The sequence below is a fragment of the Entelurus aequoreus genome, linkage group LG24 (genome assembly GCF_033978785.1).
Source record: "Entelurus aequoreus isolate RoL-2023_Sb linkage group LG24, RoL_Eaeq_v1.1, whole genome shotgun sequence".
Classification (NCBI taxonomy): domain Eukaryota; kingdom Metazoa; phylum Chordata; class Actinopteri; order Syngnathiformes; family Syngnathidae; genus Entelurus; species Entelurus aequoreus.
Window position 1 is genome coordinate 26,880,715 of NC_084754.1, and position 15,496 is coordinate 26,896,210.

At 40.6% G+C, this 15,496-nt stretch overlaps 2 protein-coding genes across 2 annotated transcripts in view; one reads left to right on the plus strand and one right to left on the minus strand.

Annotated features, from left to right (window-relative positions):
- Positions 1 to 10,749, plus strand: part of ano10b (anoctamin 10b) — a 57,182-nt gene extending 46,433 nt beyond the window's left edge. The window contains exon 16 of the mRNA XM_062035876.1: positions 6,836 to 10,749. Coding sequence (XP_061891860.1) covers positions 6,836 to 6,859 — 24 coding nt within the window. The 3' untranslated portion in view covers positions 6,860 to 10,749. The remainder of the gene's footprint in view (positions 1 to 6,835) is intronic.
- snrkb (SNF related kinase b) overlaps positions 10,605 to 15,496 on the minus strand; it is a 32,477-nt gene continuing 27,585 nt past the window's right edge. Inside the window, exon 5 of the mRNA XM_062035877.1 lies at positions 10,605 to 13,017. Coding sequence (XP_061891861.1) covers positions 12,066 to 13,017 — 952 coding nt within the window. The 3' untranslated portion in view covers positions 10,605 to 12,065. The remainder of the gene's footprint in view (positions 13,018 to 15,496) is intronic.

Consider the following 15,496-nt stretch of genomic DNA (forward strand, 5'->3'; position numbering starts at 1 on the left):
AGGATTTTTAAACACATACACCTTTTTACCTTTTAAATTCCTTCCTCTTCTTTCCTGACAATTTAAATCAATGTTCAAGTAAATTTATTTTTTTTATTGTAAAGAATAATAAATACATTTTAATTGAATTCTTCATTTTAGATTCTGTTTTTTCGACGAAGAATATTTGTGAAGTGTTTCTTCAAACTTATTATGATTAAAATTCAAAAAAATTATTCTGGCAAATCTAGAAAATCTGTAGAATCTGAGGCTTTTGACAAAGTTGCAGAAAAGTACTCTCAGGTCATAAACAGAGTTGGGCAAGAGTTTGAGAACAGGTTTTGTGACCTGGATCAGCTAGAGCCATGTATGTCGTTCATTTCTAATCCTTTCATGAACGTGGACATATCATGCATTGCTGAGCAGTTAAGTGCAACATTCAGCCTGGATGCTGAACAGGTGGAGATTGAAATTGTAACACTGCAAAATGACCTCCACCTCAAAGCCCACCAGGCTGCACCAAACTTTTGGTGCCTTGTTGGCACAGAAAAGTACAGTGGTGTATGCGCAGCAGCTATGAAGGTTGCAAGCCTGTTTGGTTCAACTTATCTTTGTGAATCAGCCTCTTCTGACATGAACTTCATCAAGAACAAACACAGAACACGTCTCACTGATGCACATCTGCAAGACTCACTCAGAGTTGCAGTGTCAAGTTACACACCAGAGTACAACACACTAGTTAACAGCATGCAATGCCAGGCTTCCCACTAACTGACAGAGAAACAGATAACAGATTTGGTGTCCAGTTAAAAGTGTGACATGATTTATTTAAAAATTTGAGAGTTGACTTTTGTATTTTACATGAGTTATTATTTGTACAAACATGTTGCAAAGTAAGTCATGATTTGTTAAAAAAAAATGTTAGTGGCTAGCTAGTTAAAATGGGATATTGTGATTTCACAAGACTGTCTTAGAAGTGATCATTTGAAAATGTTCAATTTGAAAAATGTGCACTTAGAGAAAATATAAAAATAAAGTGTTGCATATTGATATTTATCTGTTTCTATATATATTTATTGTGAAAAATCATTAAGATGATCAGTGTTTCCACAAAGATAAATATCATTAATTATTAATAATAACATAGAGTTAAAGGTAAATTGAGCAAATTGGCTATTTCTGGCAATTTATTTAAGTGTGTATCAAAATGGTAGCCCTTCGCATTAATCAGTACCCAAGAAGTAGCTCTTGGTTTCAAAAAGGTTGGTGACCCCTGAACTAGGCATTAGTGACCATGTTATGAAAACGTATTACACTGTTATTATTTTGCATCCCCTGTCATCCTAGTACCCCCCTACCCCCCCAGAGAGGAGTTGTACAGTCTAATGGCGTGTGGGACAAAGGAGTTTTTTAGTCTATTAGTCCTGCACTTGGGATGAAGCAGTCTAGCACTGAACAGGCTCATCTGGCTACAGACAACGGTATGCAGAGGGTGACTGGCATCATCCAGGATGCTCACTAGTTTTTCCACAGTCCCCTTCTCTGCCACCGTCACCAGTGAGTCCAGTTTTAGTCCGATCGTAGAACCGGCCCGCCTGATCAGTTTCTCCAGTCTGGAGCTGTCCTTCTTAGATATGCTGCCCCCCCCAGCACACTACGATGTAGTACAGAACACTGGCAACCACAGACTGGTAGTACATCCACAATAGTTTTTTTACAGACGTTGAAGGAGTGCAGCCTCCTCAGGAAGTACAGCCTGCTCTGTCCTTTCCTGTACAAGTGGTCTGTGTTAACAGTCCAGTCCAGCTTGTTGTCCACCCACACCCCGAGGTACTTGAATGAGTCCACGGTCTGTACCTCGACTCCCTCGATCACAATAGGTTGTGACCTTGGACTCGACCTCCCAAAGTCAATGACCAGCTCCTTGGTCTTTGAAGGGTTGAGCTGCAAGAGGTTCCTGTGGCACCAGACAACAAAGTCCCTCACCAGCCTCCGAAACTCCTCCTCTCTGCCGTCCCTGATGCACCCGACGGTGGCTGTGTCATCCGCGTACTTCTGGATGTGACACAGCTCTGAGTTGTAGCAGAAGTCAGCGGTGTACAGGGTGAAGAGAAGAGGGGCCAGCACCGTTCCCTGCGGTGCTCCGGTGCTGCTGATCACGGTGTCAGATGTGATGTCCTTCAGTCTGACGTACTGTGGCCTATCGGTGAGGTAGTCTGAAATCCAGGCAACCAGGCAGGGATCCACTCGCATTCTGTCCAGCTTGTCCTGGAGTAGGCGGGGCTGGATATGTGACATGCCTTTAAAGTTAAAGTCCCAACGATAGTCACACGCACACTAGGTGTGGTGAAATTATCCTCTGCATTTGACCCATCCCCATGGTCACTCCCTGGGAGGTGAGGGGAGCAGTGAGCAGCAGCGGTGGCCACGCCCGGGAATCATTTTGGTGATTTAACCCCCAATTCCAACCCTTGATGCTGAGTGCCAAGCAGGGAGGTAATGGGTCCCATTTTTTATAGTCCTTGGTATGACTCAACCGGGGTTTGAACTCACGACCTACCGATCTCAGGCGGACACTCTAACCACTAGGCCACTGAGCAGGTCATAAAAAGGAAAAATAAACTTTTAGACAAGAAATATGGTATAAAACAATACAATAGAATATAGTACTAACAACTACAGTAGTTTTTTGAAGTATTGCATTAATGATATAACGCATTTACCTCAGAGAGTGGACTTCTATGGTATCTCCTTCCAGCTGCTTCTCCATATTTTTATGGATAAATGTCCACCATTTATATATTATTTTAACGTCCTTGGCTGGTGTTCGACTGCTCCAGTATGATGCAGACTAGCAATATGCTGAAATTACTTTGCCAAGTTGCTGTCATGTGTCTGATGACTTATTTATATTTCTCACAGAACTATTTTATTATTGAACTAATCAGCCGTTAACCTCACATCTACTTATTAGTACAACCTCATTCTAAACCCCAACACTAAACCCTAACCCAAAGCCCTAATTCCACATGCAAATCCTAACATCCAACCAAAAATCCAATATGCAAACGCTAAAACCAAAACGCTCAACCCTAACCATCATTTGAAACCCCATAGTTTAAAACCCCAACCCTAGTTTGTAACCACATTCCTAATTTGAAATGCTACTTCAAAAACTACACAGAGTTAAAATTGCCCGCTAAACAATATAATAGAATACAATAGAATAGAATATATCTTTATTGTCATTGTACATTGTACAACGACTATGTATGTAAAACTAATTTAGTGCAAATTCATAATAACACATAAAAACATAAGAACATAGATAAATAGATAAAAATACATAAAATACATACAAATACCAAGCACACAGCTCACATGCACATTACATCATTATTGTCTTGTGTTCAGTGACACTATTGCTCAAACAAGGACACCAGGGTTCAAACCTCTGTCAGGGTAATGGAAACATGTACCTTTTCTATTGTTTTTTTTAACACAATTATTTATATCTCTGTAATTAAATTAACCCTAACCTATCTTCGATCCCTCATTTCAATCCCTAACCTTAAATTTCAAGTCCTACCTGGAAACTCCAACCCAAGTTAAAAACATTAATCCTGAATTGAAACATGACTACAGTAGCCAGGGTTTCACACTACGGTTTCAATCTGGGTCTAGGTTTAAAGCTAGGGTTTCAAACTAGGGTTATGGTTTCTGCCTGAAACCCAAATTCCAAATGCAAACCCCAACCCTAATGGAAACCCCTAACCCAATGGTTCTCAAACTTTTTTTAACCAAGTACCACCCCTTGGCTCTCCAGGTACCACCACAATGACGAACATTGAAATACAGTCGCGTCGTAGGCTTATTATTTAAAAACAAGGCAGAGGTTTTGTTTAACAAGTATGTTTAATATTTTTGGCCACTGTAACTTTACACAGTTTGAACAGTAGCACTGTGTTTGAAAATCGGAAAAGAAAACACTGTGCTTTAAACAAGTGATTATTTGGCGTACCATTAGATGGCGCCCTAACCCATTAATGGGATTAGTTCGATATGAGGAGAACTATGACAAACAAATGTTAATTAAAAACAAAAATCAGACCAACATAATATTTTCAAACCGTAATTTTTTCCACTCTTATTTCAACCCGTTCTTACTATTTCTGCTAAGCAAGGAAGGAAGTGACTGATTAATTACTTGCCAGATGAGCAATCGCATGAATAAAATGACACGTTTTTATTGGGCACACAAATGCAGTCACGGCCCACAAAGTTAGCTGTTGGTTTGTCTTTGGAATATTTAGAGTCTATTTTGATCTGTGGAGGTTATCATTAATCATCTGCACGCTGCGGACATGTTAAACATGTGCTGTTTTGGGGGGCAATTAGGTGCTCTCACACCAGCCGAACGTTGGCTTGGTGTAAGAACATCCTCATGCGGCCATATTGTGGAAAATCCCGAATCTTCTATGACAACAAAACCCAAAATCTGTGAAGTTGGCACGTTGTGTAAATGGTAAATAAAAACAGAATACAAAGATTTGCAAATCCTTTTCAACCTATATTCAATAGAATAGACTGCACAGACAAGATACTTGACGTTCGAACTGGAAAACGTTGTTATTTTTTGCAAATACTAGCTTATTTGGAATTTGACGCCCGCAACACAAAAAAGCTGGCACAAGTGGCAAAAAAGACTGCGAAAGTGGAGGAATGCTCATCAAACACTTATTTGGAACCTCCCACAGGTGAACAGGCTAATTGGGAGCAGGTGGGTGCCATGATTGGGTGTAAAAGCAGCTTCCATGAAATGCTCAGTCATTCACAAACAAGGATGGGGCGAGGGTCACCACTTTGTGAACAAATGCGTGAGCAAATTGTCCAACAGTTTAAGAACAACATTTCTCAACCAGCTATTGCAAGGAATTTAGGGATTTCACCATCTACGGTCCGTAATATCTTGAAAAGATTCAGAGAATCTGGAGAAATCACTGCACATAAGTGATAATATTATGGACCTTCAATCCCTCAGGCGGTACTGCATCAAAAAGTGACATCAATGTGTAAAGGATATCACCACATGGGCTCAGAAACACTTCAGAAAACCACTGTCAGTAACTACAGTTTGTCCCTTCATCTGTAAGTGCAAGTTAAAACTCTCCTATGCAAAGCAAAAGCCATTTATCAACAACACCCAGAAAAGCAGCTTCCATGAAATGCTCAGTCATTCACAAACAAGGATGGGGCGAGGGTCACCACTTTGTGAACAAATGCGTGAGCAAATTGTCCAACATTTTAAGAACAACATTTCTCAACCAGATATTGCAAGGAATTTAGGGATTTATCCGTAATATCATCAAAAATGGTTCAGAGAATCTGGAGAAATCCCTGCAAGTAACATTGAATGCCCGTGACTTTCGATCCCTCAGGCGGCACTGCATCAAAAAGCGACATCAATGTGTAAAGGATATCTTAAAGAGGTTCATTTAGCATACTAATGTGTATTTATAAATAGTTGATTTATATAGGCTAGTAAGGTAAAGTTTTGTACCTGACAAGTTTCGGCTATCTTGCTTCTGCAGCCTTCCTCAGAGGTGTCACGTGATGTTCGTGTGACGTCATCTGTGTGTTATATGGATTGTTCCATCCCATTTATATAGGCCTTACTAGCCTATATAAATCAACTATTTATAAATAATAATAAAACATGTAAAGGATATCACCACATGGGCTCAGGAACACTTCAGAAAACCACTGTCAGTAACTACAGTTGGTCGCTACATCTGTAAGTGCAAGTTAAAACTCTTCTATGCAAAGCCAAAGCCATTTATCAACAACACCCAGAAACGCCGCCGACTTCGCTGGGCCCGAGCTCATCTAAGATGGACTGATGCAAAGTGGAAAAGTGTTCTGTGGTCTGACGAGTCCACATTTCAAATTGTTTTTGGAAACTGTGGACGTCGTATCCTCCGGACCAAAGAGGAAAAGAACCATCCGGATTGTTATAGGCGCAAAGTTTAAAAAGTTGAAAAGCCAGCATCTGTGATGGTATGGGGGTGTATTAGTGCCCAAGACATGGGTAACTTACACATCTGTGAAGGCGCCATTAATGCTGAAAGGTACATACAGGTTTTGGAGCAACATATGTTGCCATCCAAGCAACGTTACCATGGACGCCCCTGCTTATTTCAGCAAGACAAGGCCAAGCCACGTGTTACATCAACGTGGCTTCATAGTAAAAGAGTGTGGGTACTAGACTGGCCTGCCTGTAGTCCAGACCTGTCTCCCATTGAAAATGTGTGGCGCATTATGAAGCCTAAAATACCACAATGGAGACCCCGGACTATTGAACAACTTAAGCTGTACATCAAGCAAGAATGGGAAAGAATTCCACCTGAGAAGCTTCAAAAATGTGTCTCCTCCGTTCCCAAACTTTTACTGAGTGTTGTTAAAAGGAAAGGCCATGTAACACAGTGGTAAAAATGCCCCTGTGACAACTTTTTTGCAATGTGTTGCTGCCATTAAATTTCAAGCTAATGATTATTTGCAAAAAAAAATAAGTTTCTCAGTTCGAACATTAAATATCTTGTCTTTGCAGTCTATTCAATTGAATATAAGCTGAAAAGGATTTGCAAATCATTGTATTCTGTTTTTATTTACTAATTACACAACATGCCAACTCCACTGGTTTTGGGTTTTGTAATTCCGACGTTTTAGCAAAACTTCTTAATTAAAGCTGCGAGTCTCCACTCCTTGTAAAAACGTACAATCCAAATATTTCCGAAGCTAAACATAGTTGTGCTGGATTTGACTGTTTTATTGACATCTCCTGACTTTTGCCCTCCAGACCATGTCTACTGGCGAGTCCTGACTGGGTTTCAAAAGCCCAGGCTGTGGATCAACGTGATGCAAGAAGAACAATAATTGAGCTCGAACAGCACGAAGCTCTTGTTTGCTTTTAAAGGTGCCATTTTTCATCTTTGGAAATAGGAAATAGGTTGGCTGGCAGCAGTTCCTAAGTCAAGGGTCGACTCAATTTATTTCAAATAAGATGTATACATATATTTAAGTCCACCCCATACACAAATGTGAGTATATAGTGTGTACAATGCATCCGGCGCTTTTTTATGTTACACAGCCTCATTCCAAAAATGGAATAATTTCATTTTTGTCCTCAAAATTCTACACACAATACCTCATAATGGCAATGTGAAAATGTTTTTATTTAAGAATTTTTTGCACTAAGAAATCCCATGTGCATAAGTATGTACAGCCTTTGCCATGAAGCTCAAAACATCATTGAGATGTTCCTACAGCTTAATTGGAGTCCACCTGTGGTGAATTCTGTTGTTTGGACATGGTTTCAAGGCAGAGCACAAACCAAGAATGAAGTTGAAGGAATTGTCTGTAGACCTCCGAGGCACGAATCTGGGGAAGGGTACAGAAACATATCTGCTGTCTTGAAGGTCCTAATGAGCCTCCATCATCCGTTAATGGGAGAAGTTTGGAACCACCAGGACTCTTCCAAGAGCTGGCCGACCGTCTAAACCGTGAAGGGCCCTAGTCAGGGAGGTGACCAAGAACCTGATGGTCACTCTGTCAGACCTACATCATTCCTCTCTGTGGAGAGAGGAGAACCTTCCAGAAGGACAACCATCTCTGCAGCAATCCACCAATCAGGCCTTTATGTTTAGAGTGGCCAAACGGAAACCATTTCATAGTAAAAAGTTTGCCAAACTGCACCTGAAAGACTCTCAGACCAAGAGAAACAAAATGATCTGGTCTGATGAGACAAAGATTGAACTCTTTGGCGTCACCAGGCCAATACCATCCCTGGTGGCAGCATCATGCAGTGGGGATGGTTTTCAGCGGCAGGAACCGGGGGACTAGTCAGGATAGAGGGAAAGATGAATGCAGCAATGTACAGAGACATCCTGGATGAAAACCTGCTCCAGAGCCCTCTTGAACTAGGACTGGGGTGACGGTTCATCTTTCAGCAGGACAACGACCCTAAGCACACAGCCAAGACATCAAAGGAATGGCTTCAGGTCAAGTCTGTAGATGTCCTTGAGTGTCCCAGCCACAGCCCAGACTTGAATCCCATTGAACATCTCTGGAATGATCTGAAAATTGCCCAGCCTGATGGAGCTTGGAGGTGCTGCAACAGAACAAAAATAAACAAAGATAGGTGTGCTATCATGACCCGTGGCCCGGATCATGTTTTGCTTAGTCATGTTCTGTTAGTTTTGGACTCCCTGAGTTCCTGTTTTGTGCACCTCTGGGTTTGTTTTGGTTGCCATGGGTACTGATTGGGTTCACCTGCCTCTGGTTAGTGTTCGGCACGTTCACCTGCTACCGAGCACTAATCAGAGAGCTACTTATTCACGTTTCTCGCCATGCTCAGTCTGGCTTCGTTGTTTGCTGTATGAAACAGTTGTTTTCTAGCTAAGGATTCCTGTGCTAAGTTCTGGTTCCTTAGCTTCCCGTGCGATCGGCACGCTTTCCTTTTGTCTGTTTCCTGTCTTTTTGTAAAGTGTAGGATTCATGACAATAAATCCTATTCCTACCTTCACGCTTTCGTCCGGAGTTGTCCGTCTTGCATCTTGGAAGAACGACCCCGCAGTAAGAAGCGACCCCCACGCTAAGCTTGTGGCATTGCGTTCAAAAGGACTTGAGGCCGTGATTGCTGCCAAAGGTGCATCAACAAAGTATTGCGCAAAGGCTGTGAATACTTATGTACAAGTTTTTTTATTTTCAATGTGTGCGTGTGTGTGTGTTACGGACAGCAAAGCCCTGTCTGTCTGTTATTTCACTTTACCTTTTTCTGTGTTGATTGAGCTGTGTTGAAGCAGCAAAAAGGGGCGGTTTAGCTCGGTTGGTAGAGCGGCTGTGCCAGCAACTTGTGGGTTCCAGGTTCGATCCCCGCTTCCGCCATCCTAGTCACTTCCGTTGTGTCCTTGGGCAAGACGCTTTACCCACCTGCTCCCAGTGCCACCCACACTGGTTTAAATGTAACTTAGATAATGGGTTTCACTATGTAAAGCGCTTTGAGTCACTAGAGAAAAGCGCTATATAAATATAATTCACTTCACTTCAAAAAAGGACATTATGTTAAATGAAGAGTTTCTGTCTCTGATAGTTGATATAATAATGTAAATGCATCATTAAGCCTACATTAACTCCATGGTGTTCAGGGATGAATAGTCTCTCCTATTGCTATTGTACTATTTTTTCAGCTATACCTTATTTTTCGGATTATAAATTGCTCCGGAGTATAAATCGCACCGGCCGAAAATGCATAATAAAGAATGAAAAAACATATATAAGTCGCACTGGAGTATAAGTCACATTTTTGGGGGAAATTTATTTGATCGGTAGGTTGGAGTTCAAATCCCAGCCGAGTCATACCAAGACCCGTTTCCTCCCTGCTTGGCACTCTGCATCAAGGGTTGGAGTTGGGGGTTAAATCACCAAAATGATTCCCGGGCGCGGCGCCGCTGCTGCCCACTGCTCCCAAAGGGGGATGGGTCAAATGCAGAGGACACATTTCACCACATCTAGTGTGTGTGTGACAATCATTGGTACTTTAATCTTAATCTTAATAAAACCCAACACCAAGAATAGACATTTGAAAGGCAATTTAAAATAAATAAAGAATAGTGAACAACAGGCTGAATAAGTGTACGTTATATGAGGCATAAATAACCAACTGAGAACGTGCCTGGTATGTTAACGTAACATATTATGGTAAGAGTCATTCAAATAACTATAACATATAGAACATGCTATATGTTTACCAAACAATCTGTCACTCCTAATCGCTAAATCCCATGAAATCTTATACGTCTAGTCTCTTACGTAAATGAGCTAAATAATATTATTTGATATTTTACGGTAATGTGTTAATAATTTCACACATAAGTCGCTCCTGAGTATAAGTCGCACCCCCGGCCAAACTATGAAAAAAATTGCGACTTATAGTCCGAAAAATACGGTATTTAAAAAAAATAAAAAATGTTTTCACATTGCCACTGTTGGGTATTGTGTGTAGAATTTTGAGGACCCAAAAAATTATTTTGGGAATTCTGGAATAAGGCCGTAACATATCAAAAATGTGGAGAAAGGGAAGCGCTGTAAAAACGTTCCGCATGCACTGTATTCTGTATACTTATAAAGAAATGACATAATAGAAAGGCCAAACTGCAACACTATAACATTCTTGTCTACGAAAGCTAAAAATGTTTGTGGCTTCTGCAACAACGCTGTGAGCAAACTGGATGCATGTTACGCATCATACTGTCTGCTGTACAGCACAGTAGAGGCCTTTTAAAAGACATTCTGCTCAAAACATTGCATTGCTCAAGGGGATCAACACTTTTATCAAACTGAACAGTGAGTGAATGTTATATTTGCTGGTACCGTTGTTAAAAACATGCACACAAAAAGAAAGATTTGCATTGAGAGCAAATGAGGAAAAACAAACCACTTGTGCTTTGCTGTGTTCTATGCTATTCATACTGTATTGTGCCTCGAGTGACTGCTTGACTGTGCAGTGTTAGCCACTAATCATCTACCTTCATGTAAGTGCTGGCAGATAAACAAACCATCACCCATACAGCATTTAACAATGTGTATTTATAATAGAGGCCAGCAGGAGGCACTGTTTACACGCTGCATGTAATGTACTTTCAATGAAGATGTTAAAAGTTTACTGCTTGCATCACAATAAAGTCACATCAAGCTATGGATGCTTTTTTTTTTTTTTTATAAATAGTTTTTCCAGCAAAACAACGAGACGTAACACACGTGTTACATTGATTTAATAAAGTTTAATAAATAAATACAGAAAAATAAGTTAATGGTCCTATAATTACAAAGCAGTAGACACAACACAGCAGGAAGAGGCAGGCTGCAACTATGCGGACATAATATATTTCTTTGAATCTGTTCTTGGTACAGATTATATGCTTACATGACTCCTGATGTATGAGCAATAATCAAATTTAACGGCCTTTCTTGGAGCAAGGGACCAATTATGGGCATGGAATTACAGTACGGCTAAGTAAGCAAGCAGTTCTGCAGGCTGCAAAGGAGCTTTGGTCGATATTACTGTACAACGCGTTTCATCTCGCCTTCAAATAAGACATGAATGCATGTGAAAATACACAAAATACACAGTAGGGAAGGGATTCATTTGTCCCCATTTGTCACGGTTTACCTGACACATGAAACGGGACAAATTTGGGGCGTGCACTATCCACGGCAGAGGAGCGTTTAATGTATTAAAATGTGTTTTGTGGGAATGCCAACTTTGAACACGGCGTCAGTTGCTATATAGTGGTGCTTTCCATCATTTTCAGCAAAATCACTAACGCCCACTCTTCCTGAGGGCCATACGAATCCCTTCCCTACTGTAACATGACATAACATAAAATCCATGTGAGTGACTCCTCGTCCTAATACAGGGTATCACAGAGGTACTGTACTGTGTGCAATCAAGGTAACACGACGACGACAGCAGCGTCCTGCAAGAGCCGGACACATCATGGAGGTATATGGTGATAATAATAATCAAACAGTAACAGCATGCACAAAAGTCACATGGTTCCCATAATGGTGACACGTCTAAAACCGTGTCGTCAAAACTGGGTTTAGCATTCCACCCGTGATAACACAACTTGTAGGGTGAAGGTGTGGAACATTAAGAGGGCAGAGAATGATACAATCATCTCCGTCTGAGGCGTATTATAAGCACATGAACATAACATTTAACAGTCACTCAGCTTATTAAGAGCTTTGGAGCCAGAGAGGCGGCTTGTGCAAAGGGAAGAAGAAGAAGAAACTTTTTGGAGTTTTACATCAGATCGACAGTGAAGCCTTCGTCGTCGCTCTTCTTCTTCTTCAGTGCAGGTTTGGTGTACAGTGTGCTTGTTCCTGTCTGTCAGCCATTGTGTGTCACTAAGTGGTTCCTGCTGCACAGGCCGTAGCTTAACGTGGGTGTTCGCTGCACACCTGTGTGTCCCGCACACCTGACGTTAGCGTGCAGTCAGCACGCAGAGTGTGGGAGCGAGTATTAATTAGAGCACATGGCAGCAGTTGTACTGCGCCAGAGGGAGGATCTTGGCTTTGTTGTTGCTCGGTATGTTGAAGGCCAGCGCTTTTTCACACAGCGGCAGCTGGAAGAGCCGCTCGCGCAGTTTGATGCTGTGTCGCTTCCCCGCGGGCTCCATCCTCGTGGCTGCCTCGTCCCAGCACCCAGGTGCATTGTGGGACTGAGATCGGTCCGTTACCAAGTCCTCCCTCACCCTTGTGTCCGTCCCCTGGTCCTTCTTCCATCCTTGGCTGGCCTTTTGCTCTGTGGGTTTGTTGAAGTTGTTGTTGGGTTCTCTGTCCTGGTTGTGGCTTCTCTCAGTCCAGCCCTGACAACATGGCACCCTGAGACCCGGCTCAGAAGGAGGAGGCGGGGTCTCGGGAGCCTGACTCACTAGATTGTCTATGTGGCCGAGTGGTTGGTCTGAAATGACACATCCACCGTGTGTGTGTTCGATCTCCATCTCTTCTCCTTCGTCCTCTTCTGGCTCCAACATCTGGGCTTCCTCTTCATCGTCTCCTCCAACCTTGGTCTCCCTCTCTGGCTCAGTGACGGACAAAGACAACAAACCTTCGCACTCTTTGGCCAAGGTGCTCTCTTCCTCCTCCTCCTCCTCCTCCTCTTCTTCTTCTTCCTCACAGATCTGCAGGAGAGCAGGCAGGTTCTTGGTCACACGCGGCTCCTCAGCCAGGCACAGCGGGTAGCTGCGGTTGGTCTGCCGGGTCGAAGGCAAGGTCTGAGGCTTGGCGGCGAGCAGGTCGCCGCACTCCACCACTCGTGAGCGCGGTGAGTTGAGCGAGAGGGCCCCTGACAGCCAATGAGGAGGCGCCTCTGGGCTGAGCAGGACGTTGTCCATCCCCTGCAACCAGACATGAGCCTCAATCTCCTGCAGGGACGCTCGGTGCGACGGATCCTTCTGCAGCATCCTGGAGATCAGACTGACAAAGACAAGATGATGTCAGCACATCGATATATGTTTTAAGCAGCTTTTTTTTTTAGCATATCCCGAAGGCTGTTCTGTTCTCACACGTCATCCAGCGATCATGCGGGAGCAGATTGTGCTGCATCAGATGTTCTAGAGTGTATTTGTGGTCAAACAAGCAGACATGAGGGTGTTGATGATAAATGGGGGAAAAAAGCTTAACACATTTGTTTTTTTACCTCAGTAAAAAGTGTCTTATTTCATTAAAAAGTTGTCTATTAAATCAGATGTTTTATTACACCTTCTCAGAAGTCTCACTATGATAACAACTCCCCTGCCTGCTGGATAAATTGTGGGAATTCAAATGCAAATCACTACCATGTTTTCCGGGACTGCGCCACCATAAAGGACTATTGGAAAGAGATACACCAAGCTCTACAGGATATTTTCAAACGTGAAATACCCCTCGAAAGTAAAACTTTAGTTTTTTGGACATGTACCTCAGGATTGGCTGAAGAAAGATAAACACTTAATGAATATCCTACTTGTGGCTTGTAAAAAGACCATTACTAGGAAATGGATATCCCAGGAGAGGCCAACTTTGAAGCAATGGATGGAAACAACAATGGACATATATAAAATGGAACAGATAACTGCCAAATTGGAGAAATGTACTTCGTACTGGGAAAATTGGGTCAACTATGTCACGCCCCATAAACCTGACTTTAATTTTTCAAATTAGTGATTGTACTGCAAAAAAAATAAAAAATTAAAAAAAGGGATTACTAATATATACCAATATGTGTATATGTATATATATGTGTGTATATATATATATATATATATATATATATATATATATATATATATACAGTGGGGCAAAAAAGTATTTAGTCAGCCACCCATTGATTGTCAATGGGTGGCTGACTAAATACTTTTTTGCCCCACTGTATATATATATATATATATATATATATATATATATATATATATATATATATATATATATATATATATATATATATATATATATATATATATATATATATATATATATATATGTGTATCTGTTTATATTTTATTTTAGTTCTGATTATTATTATTATTAATGTATTATTTATTTTTTTTTCTGTTTATTTAATCAATGTATTTGTAGATATTACTTTGTTTTTTTTTATTGTTTTTTTCTTTTTTTGGGGGGGTAGGTGGGTGGTATGGGTGGGATATAAACAAAAATATTTTGACATTTAGGGCAGACAATAGATATATAGAATATGATGTAAGGGATATGAATGTCTGATGCTGGATGTCAATAAAAAAAAAATTAAAAAAAAAATTAAAAAGTTGTCTATTATACAACTATACATATATACAACTTGTCTATTGTGAGCGAACTGTGGTGCTGAATTTCCCCCAGGGATCAATAAAGTACTTTCTATTCTATTCTATTTATCTAAAAACACCAATTTACATTGATTTCATTAACGATCCAACTTGAAAATGCATTTTACGTACCCTCGTTTCACTACAACCTCACATGTGTGTGTGACTGTATTGTTTTCATTTTGACATACTGCTTTAACACATTGGGCCTACAATCACCAAGAAAATCCAGTTTGTTTGGTCTTGTTTGATCAGTTGGCCACTTGATGTTAATGTTGTTCCCACTCTCTCTCAGCAACCAAACAGCTGTTCACCGGTGTTTCCCCGTACCTCCACTTATTTGAGGTGGACAGCTACCTGTTCACCCTCTAACATGCCTGAACTGCCAGAGAATAAGAAGACTGAGCAGGGGGTATCGGTGTGACCAACTTAGAGACCAACGTTATATTTTAGCGAGTGATAAAAGCCCCCTGCATACTCTGAAATTAAAATGCGTACTGCTCTTTTCAAAGAGCCTCGGGTGCTGCTGTGTGGGCACCACTTATATAAAAACGTTTGCGTCTTCACATATAAAAAAAACAACAGAAAAAAGAAAAACTAAAGTACTTAAAAAACTTTTTTTTTTTGCGTTTCATGTGTTTTTTTACATTCTTTCATGTCACAACCCCCAAACACACGCACACACACAAATAGATTGCAGTCTTATGACAAACACTGATATTTCGTTTAAAAAAATACACACACGCACACACATATACGTATGTATATGTATGTGTGTATTGCACTCACAATACACACAAACTGTATATATATATATATACAGGTATATATATATATATATATATATATATATATATATATATATATATATATATATATATATACACACATATATGCATACATGTATACATACACACATATACATATACACATATGTACATGTACATATATATATATATACATACATATATGTATATATACATGTATATATGTATATATATACATATATACATGTATATGTATATACATACATGTATACATGTATATGTATATACTGTGCATACATATATACGTATAAACACATACATATGTATATATATACCATATAGATG